At 41.7% G+C, this 22,739-nt stretch overlaps 2 protein-coding genes across 2 annotated transcripts in view; one reads left to right on the top strand and one right to left on the bottom strand.

Annotated features, from left to right (window-relative positions):
* Positions 1-8,293, bottom strand: part of ppp2r3a (protein phosphatase 2, regulatory subunit B'', alpha) — a 62,782-nt gene extending 54,489 nt beyond the window's left edge. The window contains exon 1 of the mRNA XM_075447527.1: positions 8,065-8,293. The gene's annotated coding sequence lies outside the window, so the exon portion shown is untranslated. The remainder of the gene's footprint in view (positions 1-8,064) is intronic.
* A 9,598-nt stretch (positions 8,294-17,891) lies between these two features.
* On the top strand, positions 17,892-22,593 carry nceh1a (neutral cholesterol ester hydrolase 1a). Its single transcript, XM_075447669.1, has 5 exons — positions 17,892-18,100; positions 20,000-20,255; positions 20,631-20,700; positions 20,905-21,076; positions 21,175-22,593. The coding sequence occupies exons 1-5, from the start codon at positions 17,960-17,962 to the stop codon at positions 21,793-21,795; spliced, it is 1,260 nt and encodes a 419-aa protein (XP_075303784.1). The 5' UTR covers positions 17,892-17,959; the 3' UTR covers positions 21,796-22,593.
* The last annotated feature ends 146 nt before the right edge of the window (positions 22,594-22,739 follow it).

Genomic DNA, 22,739 nt, shown 5'->3' with positions numbered 1-22,739 from the left:
TTTCTGACAACAGACTGTGTGCAGCTTGGCGTACAAGGCCCCTGAGACTCAGGATTTACTTCATCAAGCAGCCCTCCAGCCTCCTCATATGGGCGCTTGTTAATGTCAGCTCAGAAACTCTTATTCATGTCGGATAGGAAAAACTGAATAGCAATTTTGGTTGTTTTGATCCCTTACTTCTGCTTTTCAGACTTTTTACCCAACGACAGTTGTTACACCTTAAAGAAGTGCAACATTCTTACTTTGTAAATTCAATTAAACTCATTTTGATCCCGCACAAGCTACTTCTGGTTCCACTGCTGATGTGGAAAGAGCTAATGAAAAGAGCAGAAGGAGCAAAATGATCATAAAAAGCAGCAATAAAATATTTTTAGCCTCAGACCCATTCATGTCTCGAAATAAGGCCAGGAGGAACCACACTGCCAGGATGACTATGAATGGCGTTGGTAGTTCTTTCTCTCTCATTCTTTCTTGGCAGGTTCCCCACCACTGGAGGAATGGCTTGTTCATATTCAGATGTGTGTGTGTACGTGTGTGTATTTGTCAAAGTGTGCAGTCTGGACAAAGAGAGCCAGTGTTGACAACAGCACACAATCAACCACTCAATGGACAGCTATTAACTCATCACACAAATGCGCGCAAACGCACACACAAATTCCAGAGCCCGTGGACGAGAAGCAGTGACATTTAGAACCAGCCAGCCAATCAGCACGCTTAACAGCAGCCACAATGAAGCCAGTCAATGAGCAGCAGGGAACCATGGGAGATCTGTGAATCAAAGTGTCTGGATCCTCAACACTGTCTCACTAATCTTCTTCCCCTCTCCCCCGTGCTCCCTCTCCTTTGACTCTCTCCTACTTCCTCTTTTTCCCAGGGTGGCTCTCTTAGTGGTTCAAGGTGGTTGAAGAGGCCACTGGGCACAGTCCACTCCTACTCACTCTTCTATGAATCACCCCATTGTGGGCTGGGTTCCATTCCAAACACTGTTGCTTTTGATTACAGGACTTTTGTTTGGGATTTATTTTGACAACAATCTGTGACTTACAACCTTTTTGTCTTGTTTCCCTTCGTTTTAATCTATTTTCAGAATAGCATCTCAAAACACAGCGCTGGCTTCAGTGAGGGATGTATTCTCTAGCCATTCCATTTTAAAGCGTGCAATGGTTTTCAAAATCCTTGGTCCAGTTGAAGCCTCGGGTCACACGTGAACAAGATGTGAACTCCATAATTTCCATGTTTTACACAAATGTTGTTCAGGTAAAGGCTGAGCTTGAAAAAGAAACCTGTCCTTGCCCAATCCCAAAATTTAAAACATACGATATATAAAAGTGTGTTACAATTTGACTTATTTCATGAACAAAAACTTTTTTTTTTTAAAAGCTGTTCAATGTCAGCAGGTTTGTACATACTTACCTGCAATCTATGGCTCCCTGCATCCAACCACAAAACAATGAATAGGAAACATCACATTACTGGTATAACACACATATATATATTTATATATATATATGTATGTAGCATCACCTTAAACATCATTCAAAAAAGAGGTATCCAAATATTTCATCTTTTTATTGCTAAAGGAGCTTGATTCATCCAGTAGTCTTACTCTCACTCACAAAACTTTTTTCAGCAAACAATCATGTCATAGTTCCTGGATTTCCTTGAATGGTTCCTTGAAAAAAAAATTCTTTTCGGGATCAATAAAGTATTTATCTATCTATCCATCGATCTAGTTTTCTTCCATTTAAAAAATGAGTTTTCACGCTGCATAGAAGAAGTAATCCACCTCTACTTCTTGGACCGTGGCACTTTGTTTTTGTTTTGGAGACAACACAGAACAACACTGGTACAGAAAAAGGGATGAAGGTTACAAAGAGAAAGAGTGTTTATTTTTATGAAAATTTTATTTTGAACCAGCAGCCAATTTTACAGTTCATGTACTGTGCTGTCTTGTAATATCCATATTCCACGAGTTTGGCAAATACTGTGGATATCGGAAGATGGAAAAAATGGCTAAGATGATCAAAATTGGGCCCTGTTTGCAGAAATGCATTTGCATTCTACTTCTGTACAACTGGATGTTGTTCTACTATAACATACAGAAACATTTCCCTCACTTTTATACCTGGCTCTGAATATTTAATCAATCATGTTTATCAGAAAAAAACAAAACGTTTTGCCCTAACTCGCAAAAATGGTCAATTAGTCAATACAATTTAACTTTCTCCACTGTGGTGGTAGCCGGCTTTATGATGACGAACAGTTAAGTAGTCCTCTATCCCTCTTCCTATCTGAATTTCTCTTTCCTCATTTTGCTCTGAGCTGCACTCTTTCAGAGTTCAGAGAAAACATAAAAAGATCCCAGACCGTCTGCCTCTCAAATCCTAACTCAGTTCAAGGGGGCTCCCATAGCTCATGCTGTATTAACTGTCATACCTTTCTCTATTGCAAAATGGGATTTAATATGTGAGGGTTACCAGAATCAGTAAGGAATTCAATGCAAACTGTTTTCACTGGAAACGAGCACCTGATGACTAAAGGCTGTGATAAATAAGCAGAGTGTGAGACACCCCCCACCGCCCCTTGATAAAAACCAAAAAAAACAACACCCACTTCTCACTATCCCACTCACACTTTTCCTGTCACGTCTTCATTTTTAGCAGCCGGCAGCATTACACGAAATATGAGACGACCACCCACAGATACCCACACACACACACACACACACACGCAAAGAGACACACACACATTCACACACCGAGAGACACTGCTGGGAAATGTGAATGAATGTGTCACTAAAAGTGGCATGAAAATGCTGAGTACAATAGTGCCTTGTGTTGTACTGGTGAGTAGTTCACAAATCTGGTGTGCATGTGTGTGTATGTGTGTGTGTGTGTGTGTGTGTGTGTGTGTGTGCGTGTGTGTGTGTGTGTGTGTGCGTGTGTGCGTGCAGTGCACACGGGTGTGAGTTTGCTCGTATCAAAAAAGGGCAAGCACATGCGTAAACATAAATCACACTCTGAATCAATTAAAATTGGTCGGAGGGGTCAGCCAGCTGGGGTCAGCGGGCTGGTACACATTTGAATGCTTTTGAAGAGACACCACACCCATCAACACACATACACACACATCCAGACATACACCCAGACACACACACACAATTCAGTTATGATGTAACTCATGATTTTGCATAAGAGTAATCCAAAAATGAAACACACGCGCGCACACACACACACACACACACACACACACATACAGCAGCTGTCCGTATCAGGGAGTTTCCTAACTTAAATGGAAGGGCGTGTGTGCCCATGTTAGTTTAAACACAGTTTCCACCTTGGTTACTTTCCTATTACGCAACTCTGTTTTATTGCAAGCATTCCCGTTATCTCGCATGTCTGTGCTGATAAAGCATTCCCAGGTTGACAGAAGCTCTGCATTTATTCACAGAATACGAGTAGGTCAGATGTCTCACCAAGGAAAAATTACAGTTCATTGTGGCAGATTGTAAAGTTCTGTTCTTACTTTTGACAAAATAGAAGAACTGAAATAATGAGCATCAGCCCTACGTTCGATAGATACAGCTGCTTTGGATATATGTAGAAAGGTTTAGCCTGTCACAGTTGCTGATGCACACACGCACAAACACACACACACACACACACACACACATGTGAAACCATGAAGCCACACACAATGACAATTCCCCATGTTAACCCCTAGGTTTAAATCCTCCTTCTGCTCAAAATGCACTCAGGTCCGTAGGATATCTAAAAGCTCCCCCCGTGTTGCAGAAGATAGTAATAGTCCCACAAGAGGTAGATTTAAACGTCATGAAGACTCCTTTTGATTGCGATGGCCATTAAAGCTCCACGTGCATTACCAATTTTAGCTCTAAACAGTACAGTAAGGTGTGATGAATTTGTCTATTTACAGAAACTAAAACGAGTAATTATCAAATTGACTGAATCCATAAAAGTATCACTGATCAGTCACCAGATTAGAAAAATTATAATGAGATTAACACAAAAAAAATGTTTCATAACTATAGCTCAAAACTCTTTTTACAGTCTAAGGAAAAATGTTCTTTCAGGGGAAAGAAAAAAGAAAAGAAAACACTGCTCTTCCAGCACAGACAGATTCATACAACTAGTAGCAATATTTGTAACTACAGTATTATTTGTCAATCAAATATCATAAGTCTGATATCTTTAATGTCTTTGTCAAAATGTCACAAACAATCCGAGTCTAAAATGTATGTGTTGCTTTTGCCTTGGCAACGGGACATGTTGTATCTAATGGCTACAACAGATATGACCTGACATCAGCAAGAACAAGCAGAATGTTGTGAGTCTGCAGTTTGTAACTCAGCCTACGTATCCAATCAACATCTGTCTGCACCAAACCACCACAACCACAGTCATTACTCCATTAAATCAAGACACTCCCAGTGTATTCAATGAGATGTTGTTAGGCATTAACTGTCCTTCTACAGTCTACACCTATCTGAGAAATGGATAAACCCCAGATTGATATCACACATGGATGCACGTTCACAGACGCATGCGCTGGCAAAGACGGACACACGGAAAGCTTGGGAGCAACACGCAGCCGTGAAAAGACGCACATGTTTGAGGGAATGTGAGGAAACCGTGGCTCAGCTACATGCAGCTCTGAAACGGACTCCCACTCTGTTGCTACCAGTCCACCCACGCACCATCTACAAAAGCAGAGAGGCAACGAGAAGAATATCACCCAACTTATCTAGAAGTTGAATTGCAGTGAACAACCTCATCTGCATGTGCTGGTGCAAAAAGAAGAGCTGCAATGGAGAATATAAGATGCAAAGAATATTGGTCTGAAAAGGAGAAGACAAGGACTCCATGTCATTACAATGCTCCGTCATTAAAAATTGATTAAACTGGTGCCTGTGGCATCATTTTTGCATGGATCAGGACAGGAAACCGCACCATTATCTATGAAGCAAGAGCTGTAACTTAGATGAAAGAGATCCTTTGAATTAGGAAAACCACAGGTACCACGGATCATTGTATGGGGGAGGATACACAGTGTATAGCCGCTGTTTCTCTCCCAAAGGTGTGAATTTACTCATTTTCCCCCTGTGGGTTGAGGCTCTTGGATAGGTTTACACACAGAGTAGATGTCAGGCCCTGAGGTAGCTTGATGTCATGTTTCACAGCAGGGAAGCATTGTTTCGTCCATCCACGACAAGGAGGAAAACATGAATATCTTGTTTTCTCATGCATTCAAATGAATGCCTTTTCTCCTGCTCCCTTACATTAACACGCACACCAGCTCATACTGATGAGAGGGTCCAAAAAAACATTGTCAATCAAATAATATGCCATTTTAGTACTATGGTATAACAGAATCATAAATGTTATGGTGTAGGTGTTGAATGGTTTTGACCGATTTTGACAGATTTTGTGTTAGCAGTGCAATTTTTTTGCCATAGAAACGGGCCAGTAGGTACCTGCTGTTCTTGATGGTAGGCTGAGCAGGGTGTCATCACCCATTCACATTGTGACTTTTCATGTCTATGCATCACTTCAGAAACCAACCAAATGGCATGCTGCAATGTAACAATCCTTTCCAAAGGATCGGCCTTGTACCTGCACCTTAAGAGATAGTGGCGCAGGACTGTTGAAGACACATTTGCTTTAGCTCTTCAGCTGTACAAACACTGTACCTTGGTACATTGCTGGTACTGCACTGTGAAATTCAAATTGAGATTCAAACTGAGGTTAGCAACAGTGCTAACCACCACACCACCGTGCAGCCCAATCCAAACCTCTCACCAACTGAGAACATTTGGCATTCCATGAAACACAAAATACATCAAAGAAGATCCAGGGCTTTTGAGCAGCTAGAATTGGATATCAGACAATAATAGGACAACATTCCTCTCCCAAAGGTCCAGCAACCGGTCTCCTCAGTTCCCAGATGTTTACAGACTGTTGTCAAAAGAAGAGGAGACGTCACTCAGTGGTAAACATGGCCCTGTACCAACTTTTTTTGAGAAGTGCTGCTCATGATGAGCTCATATTTTTCATGAAATCGTAAACTGTCTCCCTTTTACTGTCCATAGCGTTTTGGAATTGGAGCTGTATTTGTTATTCATTCACACAGCACAATCTGCTTTTTGTCTTATATAGAGTAAAGCCAATGGTAGGAGTATCGCTGCCCATGTAAACACAACCACTGATGATTCTTAAGATTAAAGAAGTTGCGTTGCTGTAAGTGTGTGCATGTGGGGGGAAACGTTCTGTGGCTGGTGATGCGGCACACACATACACACAAACTTCCACATTCCCAGCAGTTCATGCAGAGCACACTTTGTGGCCCTCCAAAAGTCGGTGTGTCCAGCCAGGCTCAAGTTACAGCAGACAAGATCCTCTCATTCCTTCTATCTATCTCTCTCACACACACACACACACACACACATTCAAGCATCCATCTTCTCTCAGAGACATCCACTGAACAGGCCAGGGAGCAACAAGAGAGCATTCGTGAGTTGCTCTCACCTCTCTGACTCATCCCTGGCACTCCTCAGTGTCTTCAACACAGGAAGAAAGTCAACACAGAAAAAAAAAATACAATAAATAATGGATCGTCTGAAATGCTTAACAGTCTATCAGAAATGTATCCCCATGAGTAGCTGTGGGGGTGACGCACTGACAGCCATTGTGCAAAGAGAACAGAAGACGTGAGAAGAATCTGTAAGAGCTGAAAAACTTGGAAGAGAGATATAACACTAGCAGGTGATGCGTGGTGACTAATGGGACTCTAATATCCAAACTACTCAGTTTCAAAGACAGACTGAATCAGCAATTTGGCAAAACTACCCATAGAACTGCATAAGAGGAGATCCAAAAGCAGATAATAGAAAAACAAATGCACATTTACACAGAGAGACACGCACACACAGAGAGAGAGACGCATCAATTAGATGACACACTGCCTGCATCGAGGAGGAAGAAATGTGTAGAAATATTAGCTACAGTCTGTGCTGCTTTGGAATAAATTTCCCGGTAATAATGATCGTGTGAAATCAAAACCCTAAGGTCCTTATGGGTGGCCACCCAAAGAAAATACATTAATCTGTCTGAAGAAGCCTCTCAAAGTGTTTGTGCCACATCTATTCTAGGCGAATTCCAGAGGGGAGACCCTGTGACTGACCCCCCCACCTCACAGGATCTGACAGAATATCACCACACAGCGTACACATTTACGTATGCACACAGACCAATACAGTATAAGAGGGTTGAAGGACACATACAAAAAAGACGAAAACAAGCTCAATAACTGTGAGACCACATTTAGTTTGCCTTTTTAAATGTTTAATGCACTTGTCTAATCTACAGCGTTTCTGCACTGCCTCTATGTTTGAAGGGTACCACAAAAACAAAATCTTCATTAAATGAAGCTACAGAGCTTTTGAGATCCACATCAGCATCTGGATACTGGTCTGCTAATTATACACCTCATAAACCCAAAAATATACTATTCTAGATAGTAACTCCATCAATCAGACAATAACGTTTCAGCATCCAAACTCTTGGACCTCAAATGCATAGTCTTAGGAGTCAGAAGGGATCAGTACGTTTGGTGACAAGAGATTGCAAAACTGGAAGGAGTAAAGTAAAGACTTGCGCTAACAACATCTAGTTACCTGAGCGCTTCGGGACCTTTTTCCTCTGAGGTTTCATACATAGGCTAAACCACAGCTGCTTCAGCGCATGAACTGCAGCGGCAGGTTCAGGCTGCCTCCCCCTCAATGTTCTGCCACCAATCTCTAAAACTTCCTTTCCCACAACAGGAGGATCCCCCTGATGTGAAAGGGCGCGCGCGCGAATACGCACGCACAGCTACGCGCGCAGATAGAAATACTTTAAAAATCACGCCCTGTTTGGGTAGAAAAAAAAAAAGACCAAACTGGCCACGTTCTCACAGCGCAAGACGCAGCCGGGAAGACGGCAATCACACGGCAAAGTTTCTGAACGGAGAGCGGAGAACAGCACCCGTGTTGACACCATCGCTTACCTTCTTCTCCGCCGATCACTCCTCCTCCAGCCGAGTCCAAACTCTTGTCACGACGCAGTCTGCAGGATTAAAACAGCCGCTTTTCGGTTACCGGGGAACAGCAGAGGCAGTGAACGGAGCTTTGCTTCAACACGCAGTGGCTCCGTGTGTGTGAGGCGAAGGTGCGCGGGTGCGTGAGTGTGCGTGTGTGCGCGCGTGTATATGTGAGTGTGACAGCTCATGGAGAGAATGAGCAGAGAGAGGAGAACCGGGGAACTTAGGGGGAGTTCCCGTTAACAGACCGGCGGGGCGGGGGCTTCAGGAGAGTGACGGGCGGGCCAGTTTTTACGTTCACGGCTCGTTTCTGTCGCACAGCAGACTGCCACAAGTGTTTTAATCACTCTAAAGGTCATATACAATTATTTCATTAACAAGCAATTTGCATGATATTCCATTTTGTCTAACTTTACACCCATATGTCATTCTGCAAGTAGTTTTCTTTAGTCTGATCCTTTGCTGTGTTTGTTATTCATAAAGCTACAATCTTTATGAAAACACATGACTTGCCCACACGTACAAATGTAAATTAGGGTTGTATTTTCATTATCAGTCTCCAGATCAACTCATTTAAGTCTGAATTATGAAGCTGCGGAAAATATTCAACAAAAAAATAATTAGATTCTGAAGTCTAAAGTTACATTTTCAAATGGTTTGTTTTGTTCTAATAACAATCCAAAACCCAACTGTGGTTGAGTTTTTTCAATATAAAAAGCAAGTAAAATATGTGCGTTGCCATCAGAGATATTTAAACCTGTGAAATGAAAGAATTATCATTATTTAAAATGAGGAATAATATTATGTTAGCTCATCACACATCAATTTCTAGAATGTGACATGATGTCAGTCTTCATAAATAGCTCACTACTTCATGCACAAGTAATCTCTACACATTATGTTTTCTGCATAACATTTAACTCGATGATGTGGTCGCTTTGGGTAAAGGTTGGGGCAGGGGTTTGCTATCCTGCATGGGATGAAGTGACACACAAACAAAAAGAAAAAAAATGCTCAAGGCCACTAATAACATGTGAAATGCCTGGGCATGATATCCATACGCCATTTTATGAGACCCAAGGGATTGATTGCTTGAGTGCCGTCATAAATTAAATAAAACATTAGGCAGGCTAAAGTTTCAAGGGGGGAAAAAAAATCAAGCAAATCAAGCAATACTTTTCCCCTTAACCTTGACTGAATAAAATAAGGTCTAAAAGTGGAGACGCGGATCATTTCAACCAGGAAATATCACAGAAACAGAAAATCAGAGCTAGAAAGTCACATATTACCGAGACCTAAAAGACCCCCTTTGTCATCTTTCATTAACAATAAAAAAAAAGTCCAATGAGACTCTGTTAAAGAAATCCACGTGCAGTGTAGACGGTTTACCGCCAAATCAGAGACGAACATCTTATTATTATTACAGGGCCTGGGCTCTAATGAGTAGCTTTTAGATGTCTCTGGCTGGAATAATTGGGGGGAAACTTGCAGCCTGCAGTGCAAATAGTCATCACTGAAGGATATAACAATCTAATAACAGCCTTAGCTTAAGTTAGATTTAGGCTTTCAACTGGTTTTCAATAACCAGGTAATCATAACTGGAAATCTATTGTTCACATCAGGCGGCAGCTATAATTACACTAAAGAATGAATTTGATAAATTGCAAGATTTCTTTGCTCGAATCCTTTGTTTCTATGGAGACCAATAAGTCAACTTCAACATTGACTGCAGAATATGGTGCTGCTGGGTTTATATATTTATAGAAAACAGGCTTTTAAAAAAATGTTTTTGTTACACATAAGGGTGACAATAATATGTGTGTAGAGCCTTTGGGTCGAGGACGCTGCAACAGACTATTTTTTAAAATGTTGTGGTGATTGGAAGTGACAGAAATACTCGAGGATTGACCCCTCCCTGACTCCACATGTGTGCCCTGCGTTCCGCATGGTATGCCGTTGCCCTCTATCAGTGTTAGAAGGGACAGCGAGGCTGCAGGCTCCACTTGATTGTTGTTGCCACGGTTTTAGCAGATGACCCAAGAGGTGGAAAAGTAGCTGAAATGTGAGGAAGTCTGTGGTTGTGTTGCAGATGGTGTGAAGTTACTGTGCCGATGAATGAGAGCGCGACATGCTGATGGATGGTCTGCGATGTTCTTTACACAGACACACACTCACACCTAAGATCCCCCTCTAAATCCTGCTGGAATGTGTCTCCTATAACAACATCAACTATCACAAGGTTCACATCACATGACAAGTAGGACCACTTAGTGCGTGTGCGTACGTGCGTGCATCTATTTCTGTGAGTGTTTCTGTGTGTGAAAGTACCTTGTTCTGCTCACAGGGTAAATATAAATACTCGCAGTCAATTAGAGGAGGAGCTGGCCAGGGTTTTACAGGAAGCCGACCAGTCAGAGACACAATAAGACATCGGCAAAACGGGGGAAAAGGTGTCAATGCATGAATAAGCAACAAAGAAACCATGTTTATGTTTTTTAAAATAAAAAAATGGAATAAATATCCATGAAAAGCCGCAAACTCCATCCACCATCCTGACCACCATATTCTATACTCCTCTATGAAGCAAATACAGCCATCATGCATCGGAACTGACCTAAATTTAGAGGAATCAAATAGATTGCAAACCAATTTAACTATTTTTTGCGATATCAGGCCCTATTAAAAAAAGACAATTCAAAACATTTTACAAATTACTAAAGATAATAAGCTAGGCTGTGTTCTTTAATGCCTAAATTTAAGCAGGACTTTAGCTACCTAAACAAGGATATTGTTATTATTTGCTATTGTGTTCAAATTAGATGTCAGCCCCACAGGAAGCAACTAGCTTCTCTTCCATAGTCTTTGTGGTAAAAAGTCCCACCACGAGCTTTGTTTAAGACACTACAATACTCCATTAAATTTAAATTGAAATTTTTGTCGAGCAAAACAGATAGCTAAGTGGTTAGCATAATCACAGTAGAAAAATGCTTTCATACAGCAAATCCCCAAACAATTCCCAACTGGTTTGGAGGCCCACTGCATATCATTCTCTTGCTTTTAGATTTCTTCCTCATCTCTCTCTCTCTCTCTCTCTCTCTCTCTCTCTCTCTCTCTCTCTCTCTCTCTCTCTCTCTCTCTCTCTCTCTCTCTCTCTCTCTCTCTCTCTCTCTCTCTCTCTCTCTCTCTCTCTCTCTCTCTCTCTCTCTCTCTCTCTCTCTCTCTCTCTCTCTCTCTCTATCCATTCTAACTCTCCATTAAAGATGAACGTGTCTGAAAAAAAAATACTATTGTGGTTTTTCTGATGGCATTTTTCCTGAACCTAACAAATGTTTTTGTTTCCTAAACCCAAAAACTGAACAAAACAAAATGATTAAAGGATTTAAGTGACTTTCCACTGGCATTGTTTTACTGGTGCTGATATATAATTTCAAAATATGGCCAGATTGGTTTTAAGAACTTATTTGGTGTAAATGGGCGTGCTGAGTAGGGAATAGTAAACAGTATCTACAATCAGTGTGTTGATCCATTCCATTTCCCTCACTTTCAGTTTGAGTTTGATCAAGTTTGCGCAAGTTTATGTGTACCTTGATATTTGTTAAATCACAGAGGCCATCGTCTCCAAAAGGGACTTTGTCAGAATGGAAATTTGTTTTCAGACATCCAATACAATGGTGTCTACGTACATACTTTGTGTCTAAAATGTATATTAAATACAGCAACATAAACCCTTGAAATATTTCTCTACGGCTATAATAAAGTACATTGTACCATATAAAGATGAGATACTCACGACAAAATCTGTTGTCTGTATTGTGAACTGTGAACTGAGCATTTTGATCCCCTTTTCTTCATAAGACACATTCAAGTGTGGCGATTTCCACACATCTAAGTGTTAGCATTGCTATGAGAACAATGAGATCATGGAAGCTGGCTTTGTTTCACAAAACGTTACTGTACGTTCGGTTCAGCTTTTGAGAGGGTAATCCGAAGAGAGGAGTGGGGGTTTTAGCCTGATGAATAGAAAAAATGTCTAATATTCACAAAAAAAAGACCAGGCCCTCCTTGTCAGAGCTGCAGTACAAAGCTAAAAAAAAAGAAAAAAAGAAGAAAGAAAGAGGGGAGGGGGTGTAAGGATGAGAGAGAAGGCTGTGAAGGTGCTGACACATCCCAACAAAATGGAACAGAGTGTGTCACTCACCATCTCATACACCAACATAGATAAACTACATGCTGTACACATACGTGACACATACTACATACGTGCTGGACATGAGAACTTGCTTTAAGCATCAGACACCTGGATCTGAGCTCTTGCTGAAAGCAACAGATGCCACAAATGCAGCACCACACATAGAGGGACATCAGAGTCACACACTTCAAACCCTCACACTTTTCAGGCTCAGTCTGGCAGACAGAAGCGAGCTTGTTACTAAACCAAAGTTAATAAAACCCTTGAGTGCATATGCATTTTTACAAGGAGAGCCTGCTTGCCAGCATATGTGTCTTTGAGCGTGAGCTTTCAGTGTGTTTGTCAAACTCTGCATCTCTGTTTCTTTGTAAGTTTGACTTTTTTTCTCCACAGGGATATGTTTGAAAAAAGGGGAAGAGTTTTATTTCAATGCAACGCAATACCAGCTGTCCAAACGAGCTCCCTCCTCTACAACAGTACACTGTCCTCTTCAGGCTCGTAAGCATGTGTGCTGACGTTCTGCAGCTTCTCGACATGTCAAGTTCTGCCATTGCAGCTGTGTGTCCAAATGTTCTCATCCTTGCATCTTGATTTGTCCCACAGGCCTCAGACACAGATTGAAGCGCTGATAAAAAGGTTATCACTCATGTAATTTGTAAGTGGATGTGAATGCTGGAGGTGACCCCCACCGTGTGTCAGAGTATCTGAGTATCCTCTCTGGTTGCTGCAGACTGCATCACTCTCACCCTCTTGCCACCACAACAGCTGCCTCTTGTCAATGTCGCTGTGCAGCAGCTGAGGATGAGTGGAGGAGTGCAATATCCGCATTTAACAGCCTGCGTTCTGGCTGAAGGCGACGTGGGGTAGGGAGTGGGGGTGGGGATTTGGTTAACAGAACATCAGGATCGCATTTAGACCAGAGAGAGCCTCATGGGAGTGGGCTGGGGCGTCGGCTGAGAATGCCGGGGAGGAAGTGGGAGGTCACGAGTGTGTTCATGCTAATCTGCGTTATTTCTAATGTGTGTTTAATGGCAGATGCTGCGTTATTGTGAACTCTGCTATATAGCCTTTAATGTGGCTGTTTGTATTTGCAACAGAGTCCATCAAGGAGTCAGTCAGAGTCTGTGTATGCTTGTTTGGTGAAATGCCTGCATCTCTCCTCAAAGGAACTGTCCTTTAACCTGAACGTCCAGGTTAAAGGTCAGGGCTGAGGCATGCGGTTGTTCACATCAGTGTGACACTTGACCTTTCACGCCTCTCTGCCCAGGCCAGCTGCCAGCTTGATGCCTTTTCCAAACTGTGGGGTGCATAGACTGATGTATTTTCTGCTGCTGGACCACAGCGGACCTCACCATTCGTCTTCTTCAGGATCCCCCAGGGGACCAATGGAAAACCTCAGCCTGACAGAAACAAGATATGAGCTGGTGATGGAAAGATTTAGTTATAAGGGGGAGGGAGGAGTCTTACAGTTAACAGAGTGGAAAAAGACTGAAACTCATAATAAAGAGCATGTGAAATCTTTTCCCACCTCTACAGCTAAATCACTCCTTAATGTCTTCCTGGCAGATACAAGATCAGCGCTCATTCTCTCTGTTACAGTAAAACCAAGGTTTGAACTTATTCCTAAATGATCATTACTCAGAGCCTCTCCTTGCGCCAGGCCATATGTATGTGTGGTAGTGCGTAAGATTTGGTAAATCTTAGTTAAGACTAAGCGGAATACTTGAGAGCAGAAAAAAAAGTTTATTTTGTAACAAATTGTGTGTGCGTATGTGTACAGTGATTGAAAGCCCACTTTTACATGATAATATGTTAAATGCATCAAGCAGAATTCGGATATCCAGGATTTGTTCATCCTTGCTGACGTAAAGAAGAAATTCATCCTCTGTAGAATGTTGACATCTGTCAGATACACTTTAAGTAAGCTTTATTTTGTGTATAAAACTCGTGTAGCAGAACAATCACTAAATCAAGGTTCCTCTTCCCTTGCAAATGCTGTTTTTAGCTGGAAACTCAGAGTATAATCATGTGCCGTCACGGAGCAGAAAAAGACGATGAAGTCATCGCACATTATTCACTGTGCTGTGTACACGACACCTTGCTTTGCACTCCACAAAAAGAGCAACAGGTTTGTCATCTCAAAAATAGTATCCGAAGTTGAAGCTGAAGCATAGCAAGCAGAGACTGGCCATGACATTCCTGAATACCACATTATGTCATTGTCACTGTGTGTTGGTTTGCATGCATTCATTATATCCTTACATAATATGTGAGGAACTACCACTTAAGGGAAAACGATGAGCAAAATAAGCACTTTCATGTTTCAAACACAGAGAGATAAAAAAGGATTATTGTCATAGTATTTCAAATATGTGTTTCCTTCCAGAGTACATCCTCTGGCTTTACTTTGTGGGTATTCATACTGTCCGTGGCCAAGAAACTGGCACATTATGTGCCTGCTGAAGCCTGCTCAGAGAGGTGGTGCTACTTGCCTCAACCACTCCTCACAAGCCTCGATAAAAAAACAATTAACTCAAAAATGTCAAGCAAAGCACAACCAGACTACAGTGGAATCTCTTTCAATACCAAAGTTCTTCATGGTTGAGATAGAAAAAACAACAATATAATGATAGTTTAATCAGATCATCAGGCTGCAGAATAGATGATGTTCTGCCTGACTGACTTTAGTAAATCCTTCCCAAGTTGCTTCTTAATAAGAAGTTGGGGGTTGTAGCCTCCTTTTTTGCTTGATATGTCGCAATGTTGCTGAGTTCCATATTCAAAAGTTTAACTTGCAGAATCATCAAAGTAGAAAAGATTCTTTTAAAAAATTCATTTCTGCTGAATATCAAAATTGTCCTTGTTTTCCCCCACCGAAGATGATTTAAATTACCACCGTGGGACAGACAAAGTGATTGAGTGGGGCCTTAAAACTGAAGCAGATGCACAGAATTCAGTCTTCTTTGGTGTGTTATCTATCTGGATCTGAAGGAAGGTTCCCAACAAAATTATAATCACAATCTGCTGCATTTTGTTGATGTGAAAACATTCATCGCTTATACCGTGTTAGTGATGCACTTAATCTTTTCTCTGTCTTCTCAACGTTGTGGTGATGCACACAATTGGATGAACACCAAAATCCTAAATGCATTCATCTATCCTGCTGCGATTAAAGATACACAAAACAACTGTTTGCATCTCAGAAGAACTTAGTCAGCGGAGATGTTTTGCGACATTCCTGATTTCATATACACTTTGGCCGCATCATTTTCATATAAATGATCTTTACAGGAGAGTCTCTTTTGAAAGATAATTTGGTTGGCTTGTATTTTTCTAATTTTTATTTGCATCAGACTGCTTGTCCTGGTTTCCTTTCTTAACTGCAAAACCTTTCAAATCAGAATACCAGCTGCAGAGCAGTTGGTTCAAGGTGCTGCAGTAATTCTCTGACTAAAGTCAGTGTCAGGGCAGAGGCTGAGCAATGAGACAGGGCAGCCTGAAATGGAAAACCTCCATTTCTGCCTCATGTGTTCAGTCAAGTTAAATGACGATAAGTGTAATTCCAGCCAGCGACATGAGAGAGGGGCCCTGTCTCTGCCCTCCATACCACAGACTGCTGGGAGACGCCAGTCCAGCACACAGAAGAGAAGGGGGGGGGGGGGCTTTAATGCACACTTCTTTTTTTTTTTTTTTGCCTTACACACACAGATACACACACACACACACACACACACACACGAAAACATCCATATCATATTCAAAATTTAAGCTTCCTGCTGACACTGTCATTCAGATGAACTCATGTAAAGTGATCAAGTGTGTTATCTGTGGTATCTTTTGAGTGTGAAACACTGATCCCCTGCAGGACTCAGGATTTAAAAAATTACTGCAAAAAGCCTGCCGTTTTTGTGCGTCACAAGTAATTGTGTATGCGGTTTCTGGCCTTGAAAAAAAAAAAACTTCTGCAGAGTAATCCACTCTCTGCTGGTAATGGATGACTTCAGTGTGCCGCAAACTGTTCCCCAAAAATCTGCACGATGGTGGAACAAAAAACATGAATGTGAAACATCAGAGAGGCGTCCCGCTAAGCAAAGTAGACAGAATGAGAAGAGACTGAATGAATAAAACCACTATCTGTCATTTCTAATATCCTGCATGATGACAGGCTAATATGTGTGCTTTTTAGGGAGGCTAAAAATATCCTTTTTTTTTGCCTCCTTTAACGAATTAAAAAAAAAAAAAAGTCATCCGTATGACCTTCTACTGCCACTTTTCCATATCGTCTAAAGACAACTGTGGTCAGCTCTGATCCTCTCAGAGGCTAATCTGACATGGTCTGGTGCTGCAGCTACTGTGTTTTGGAAAACCAGCTCAGTTAAAGGGTCAGATCCTCACCAAGTCTGACATTTGTCTACATTCTCGCACAAGGCCACCAGGGACAGTCTGTGTCCATTTAAAAGTTAAACCGTGGGAGGAAACAGGGAGATTAATGGCACACAGACAGAGAGAACAAGACAGGTGACTCTGTCAGCTCTGCCACTGCTTACTGTACTGCGCAACTTGCCTTTCTGGGACTGTGACCCAGATTTAGACCAATCTTGAACATCAGCCAAGGGGTGTCACAATGTGTGGGTTATCATGCATGCCATGTCACGGCAACATCCTCTATTTGAATTTTGTCTGGAGACCTTCATAGCACGACTCCCTTTCTTTTACAGCGGAATTCATGCTTCCTGTGTGAAATAATTTCAGTGGCCATGTAAAGGTTAATCTGCAAAATCCCTGCATGGCACAAAAATTATGATTCGGAAAACATGGAAAGTCTGACCAGTGATATTAGTGGGATTCGAAGGCTATGAGTAGCAATTATGCTTATTTCTTGCCTCCAACTAATAGATACTCGGAATATAGGCATCAGTAAAGCCTTCAGTATTACTATAGTAGTATAGTAACAGTATACTAGTATAATATACTAGTTCCACTCACACAATAAGGTGCTTTAAAAAAATGTGATAAGTGAATAAATGATTTCTCAACCTTTAAACTGCAACCATGAGTTATCAACACATCTTACATGGAAATAAATCATGCCTCTACAAAGAGTTCTCATTTGAATTTGTAACACTTCAGTGCCTTGCTGTACACCTTTACATATGACGTTATACATACAGCTGAAATAATATTTTCGTTGGTTTCATTAGTCCTAAATGTAACTCATCAAATCAGTTGTGGCTGGGGTCTGCACTACAGCTCTATGTTGCCCCTTAGTGGTCACCACTGCGTGTTAAAGCTTGGCCCGCGGCTAATGCTAGTAAAAAAAAAAACAACTCAAATTCCCAGAAACCACCTCACTTTGCATTTGCACTTGCAAAGTAAAAGCCACAACTCGGGTCAAAATCTGACAAAAAATACAAATGCTTTTTGAAACCGTTGAATTAGATGACAAATCTATTTTTATAAATTAGAAAAAAAGAAAGAAAATGAATCTCCACTGCCAGGACACACGATCATAATTCCGCCCCCGACTCATTTACTCCAAAATAAAGTCTGACGTTTATAATATTTTCAGCGGAAGTGTTTCATTCATCACACTCTCTAACATATGCCAACTCCAGCCCGGATCACAATCGTCCCCGAGTCACTGGAGACACTGACCGTGACAGACATAAGAAGATGGGGCTGAAGCCACTCGTTGTCACTGTGTTGTTAACCGTGACTGTCGCTTATTACATTTACCTGCCTCTGCCTGATGCCATCCAGCAGCCCTGGAAGTTGATGGTGTTGGATGCGGGATTCAGGTCAGCCATGCACCTGGTAAGATATGGGATGTATTTCGTTTTGTGGCACCTTTAAGATAGCAAGTGCACTGCGATCAATGGAGATGGGTGACTATCATTATTTAGCACAAAGTCTCGGCTTTTAATTTGAGATTGTGGCTATGTAGATGAATCACACCGGTTTTAATGTGGCCTGATAGTTAATGTTATCTGCATGCACTGTATTTAAAGATAACTGAGAGACACGTGTTGTGCACAACACTGACATTAATGACAAAGAAATACCGTGACACATACTCAAATATGACCTTTTTGGGATTAAACCTGTGTGTAGTCCACAATGCATCTCATTCTCTTTGGTAGAATAGGAAGGCTTTTTATAACTGTATCATCAAATGTGATTTTGTATTTAGGTGAAAAGTCAAACCTTTGTGAAAGAGCCTCTGGGGTAACTGTGATTTTGAAATGGTAAAACTGTTTGTCACTTTTTGTCTGGGGCACTGTTTGGACAATGAACTACTCCACCTCACCTTTGTTCTACATTTTGAAAGTCACACTGCAAATGAAGACACACATCATCAGATACTTGTTGCAACACAACCCCAATGCTCTTATACCATAATACTTTAATGTTGCGTTCTGTCTATTTTTAAGAGATAGAAATATTCCATCGAGATAAGATTGTGCAGTTAATTTATGAGCTAATTCAACGCTGTTTCCCAAAAAACGTTTGAGAAAGGCATAAAGGCTGATGCTTTCAGAAGTAAAGATTAAGAGGGGATCCCCAGTATATGAAAGATTGCAGTGAAAAATATATCAACAACTTAAGAGTATTTAATTCATTTCTCAAATACGTCATTTTAGTCATCTTCCGACCCGCATTCAGTTACTTCCAGCCTGTTACAAAGACACATAATTAGCTTCCTGCTTCTTTGTTGCATCTATGAAAAATGCTAAAGAGAGCACCGTTTCACAACCTCGGCACATCTCAGCTTGGTGTGCAGCGTGTCCTTAAAAAAACTGAGGAAACTGGACAAGTGGAGGACAAAAGAAGAAATGGCAGGCTTAAAAAAGAAAATAACTATCTATAACTATAACTATCTATAACATCTGGACCTTCAGTTGATCCATCTACTGTGGGCTGAAGCCTCATCAGAAATTGTCTCCATGGAAGGGTGGCCGTTCTTAAGGAAGGGAAACAGGGAGAAAAGGCTGAGGTATGAGAAATGACACGAAAATCAAACTGAAAATCAGTGGCAGCACGTCTTATGTAGTGACGAATCCTCCCCAGAGCCCAGACCTCAACATTATTGAAGCTGTGTGGGATCATCTTGATTTTGAACAGAACAGCAGATGCATCATTAACATTAAACTCAAAATGAGGTTGTGTGAGTAAATTTAACATTTGAAATGTTAACTTTTGTACTGCTTTCAGCGAGCTTCAAAGTGTACCACATTTCTCTTTTTGTGCACTTTGGATCCAATGTGCAAGTGTTATGAATAGGGGGTTGTACTGTAGGTCCAAAGTTCATCCAGTTCAGTATCTACTGCAGGGCAGACTCTATGTTGGCATTGCCTTTAGAATTTCCAACTTGAGAAAGTGACTTAAAAAGACTGATATGAATTATGAAACTGGTTCGATTTGATGGGAGCCCCCACTGTGCCAAGCAGCTGTGTCCTCTGGCATTTGGTGAGCGAGAGTATTGAGACAGTCTTAGAGGGGCAGAGGGCAGACGCACTCTGTGCAGGATGACAGATGTGACTGGGTAAGATGTCAAACCCCTGCCAAGAGATGAATACGTTTCATTTTTTCCCCACAATTCCTTTCAACTATCTTCTCTTTGCCTTTCACTTTATGCATGGTATATTTGTGTCCTGAGAGACAAAGTGATAGAAGTTCCTCTTGCTTAATGCTCTTTCGCCTCTCTGTCCACAGGCCTCTTTGAAATCCTTGCTGGGCCTTGATCATTACATCACATCAGTCAGGCAGTCAATAGATTGCTTGGAGAATTCATTGAAAGGGCTCCCGAGCTCCGAGTCTGGCGGAGGGGCCATCCCTGGGGTGAAGGTTAGCGACATCACTTTCGCTGGCGTCCCAGTGAGAGTCTATGAGCCCCCGGCCGGAGGAGAGGGTCATCTGAGGAGAGGCGTGCTGTTTATCCACGGCGGTGGCTGGGCCCTCGGCAGTGGCAGTGAGTACAGAAGTGGTGGTATCCTCACACCAAAAGAAGCTACAAAGTTTGACGTTGAATTGTAACAATTACAACAATTTTCTTTACACTCGTTTGGAGATTGTTCAAACAGTGTTTGTAACCTTTTGTGTTTTATTTCTCAGTCAGTTAGACTCAACGACCACTCAACGACCTGCAGAAGTTAAATATAAGTTCTAATTTATTTTTATTTATCTTCTATTATGCCTGGAGGAGGAGCTTTTTTTTCAGCTGGACGAGTCTGTGGCCATGTCGTCTTGTCTTACAAACAAGAATTAAAAAAAAAAAAAAGGGCATAACTGACAAACATTTTTTCTTTTTTGTCCTCTTTCATGCGTCACTCTCTCAATTCTTCAGAGAAGGGGACCTACGATGCCATCAACAACATGGTTTCAGATGAGCTCAACACCGTCGTGGTCTCTGTGGAGTAAGTGCATCTCCACATTTAGATCCACTACTAAATACTACAAGTGGTTTCACGTGCTGAGAACCTTCTCCTTGTGATAGCTAAACTCACATATGTAAATGAAGTGGGTTGTCTTTTAAATCATGTAAAGAGTGCTGACAGTTGCATGCTCAAAAACACTCTCGACTCCCATTGAATTAACATTTGAGGCCTCTGTGTGTGTAGGTATCGTATGTATCCAGAGGTACACTTTCCTGCGCCTTATTTAGACTGCCTTGCTGCTGCCAAACACTTCTTATCTCCAGAAGTTCTGACCAAGTATGCGATAGACCCTGAACGTGTGGCCGTGGCAGGAGACAGCGCTGGAGGAAACCTAGCGGCTGCAGTCGCTCAGGAGGTACACACACAGGCCATCCTCCCATATCTGTGTCATAATCTCAATACCGAGCTGAAATTTGAGATGCAAGGCCTTGTTTTGTTTCTTTGTTTTCCCAGATTTCCTTAGATGACGCGTTGGCCGTAAAATTCAGCGTTCAGGCTTTGATCTACCCTGTGCTTCAGGCTCTGGATTTCAACACGCCCTCCTACTTGCAGAACCAATATATGCCCATCCTCTCCCGGAGCGTCATGGTCCAGTTCTGGTTGCAGTACCTTGGCGCTGAGCTCTCCCTGCAGCCCCAGCTCATTGCGAACAACCACAGTGCCTTACAGCACTCAGCTTTAACCCAAGAGCTGAGGTCACGACTGGACTGGAGCGCCCTGCTTCCTCAAAAGTTCAAGAAAAACCACAAGCCTGTGGTTGTAGAGAAAGGATTGGATGGGATTCTGAAGAAGGTGCCGGGGTTCCTGGATATTCGGGCTGCGCCGCTGTTGTCTGGACCAGAGGTGCTGGCTAAATGCCCTCGTGCATATATCCTAACATGCGAGCACGACGTGTTGCGGGACGATGGGCTGATGTACGCTCGGCGCTTACAGGACGCAGGGGTCTCCGTCACCAACGACCACTATGAGGGCGGCTTCCATGGATGTTTCAGCTTCATAGCCTGGCCAGTGGACTTTGATGTAGGAAAGCGGGCAGTCAGGGGTTACATCAACTGGCTGCAGAACAACTTGTAAGAGCTAGCATGAGCTTATGCAGAAGAAAAATTGCTTGTGTGTTTCACTTCTACAAAATGCACTCGCCCCTCACTTATTGAGTAACAAACTTGTTAAAGGGCTTGTAAATAGACTCTTTGTTTAAAATAATCCAACATCTAAGCTCAGGGCCTTCATGTGCCTCCACGTCCACACTCAGAACACGTCAAGATTTGATATTGAGAAACAGGCAACATCAGCATAACAGTGACCAACTGCACTGGGAGGCACCACATTAGAACACTCACTAATATCCAAACAGCAAACACTTAGGTTTAAAAGCTGTTATTGATTTTACATTTAACTGAAAAACACCTGCCAGAAGTCAATGTTAGCAGTGGTCTGAACTGTTTGTGGCCGTTTATTTTAAAATTAAACGCAGCAAGTGCGTTTTGCAATACGTTACAAGAGCAAATAGAACATTGATTAAGGTTCAATGCAAAGCCAGGCCTTTAAACTATTTCAGTATATTTTGCAGTCTGTTAGCAGATCCCCCGCTTTGATTCAGACTGAAATATCTCTAACACTTTCAGGTGGATTGCCATTCAATTTTTTTTTCACAATGACGTTGCCAATAATGAAGATTAGTCTCCACAGCAACATTATTTATTTCCAAGAAATTTGTTACAGTCATTTGTGTGTCCTTCAGAATCATTTGTAACAGCTCTGGTGTGCCATCATGAGCTCAGAACTTGAAACTGTCCAGTCATCATTTTTAAATGTTTGCCTGCTAAAAGACTTTACTAAGATTTAAGAACAGTAAACATGAACTGAAACTTGGTTGTGGCAATAATGTATCTGAAAAGCCAATGTCTTCCTAAACTATTTATCCTGGTGTTTGACAATCACCGATAAACTGCACTGTTCAAATTTTTATTCCCTTCAAATGATTTTTTTAATACTCGCAGGAAATGACACTGTATCCA

The sequence above is a fragment of the Odontesthes bonariensis genome, chromosome 17, assembly GCF_027942865.1.
Source record: "Odontesthes bonariensis isolate fOdoBon6 chromosome 17, fOdoBon6.hap1, whole genome shotgun sequence".
Classification (NCBI taxonomy): domain Eukaryota; kingdom Metazoa; phylum Chordata; class Actinopteri; order Atheriniformes; family Atherinopsidae; genus Odontesthes; species Odontesthes bonariensis.
Note: the sequence above shows the minus strand (reverse complement) of the source record. Positions and strands in the feature narration are given on the sequence as shown.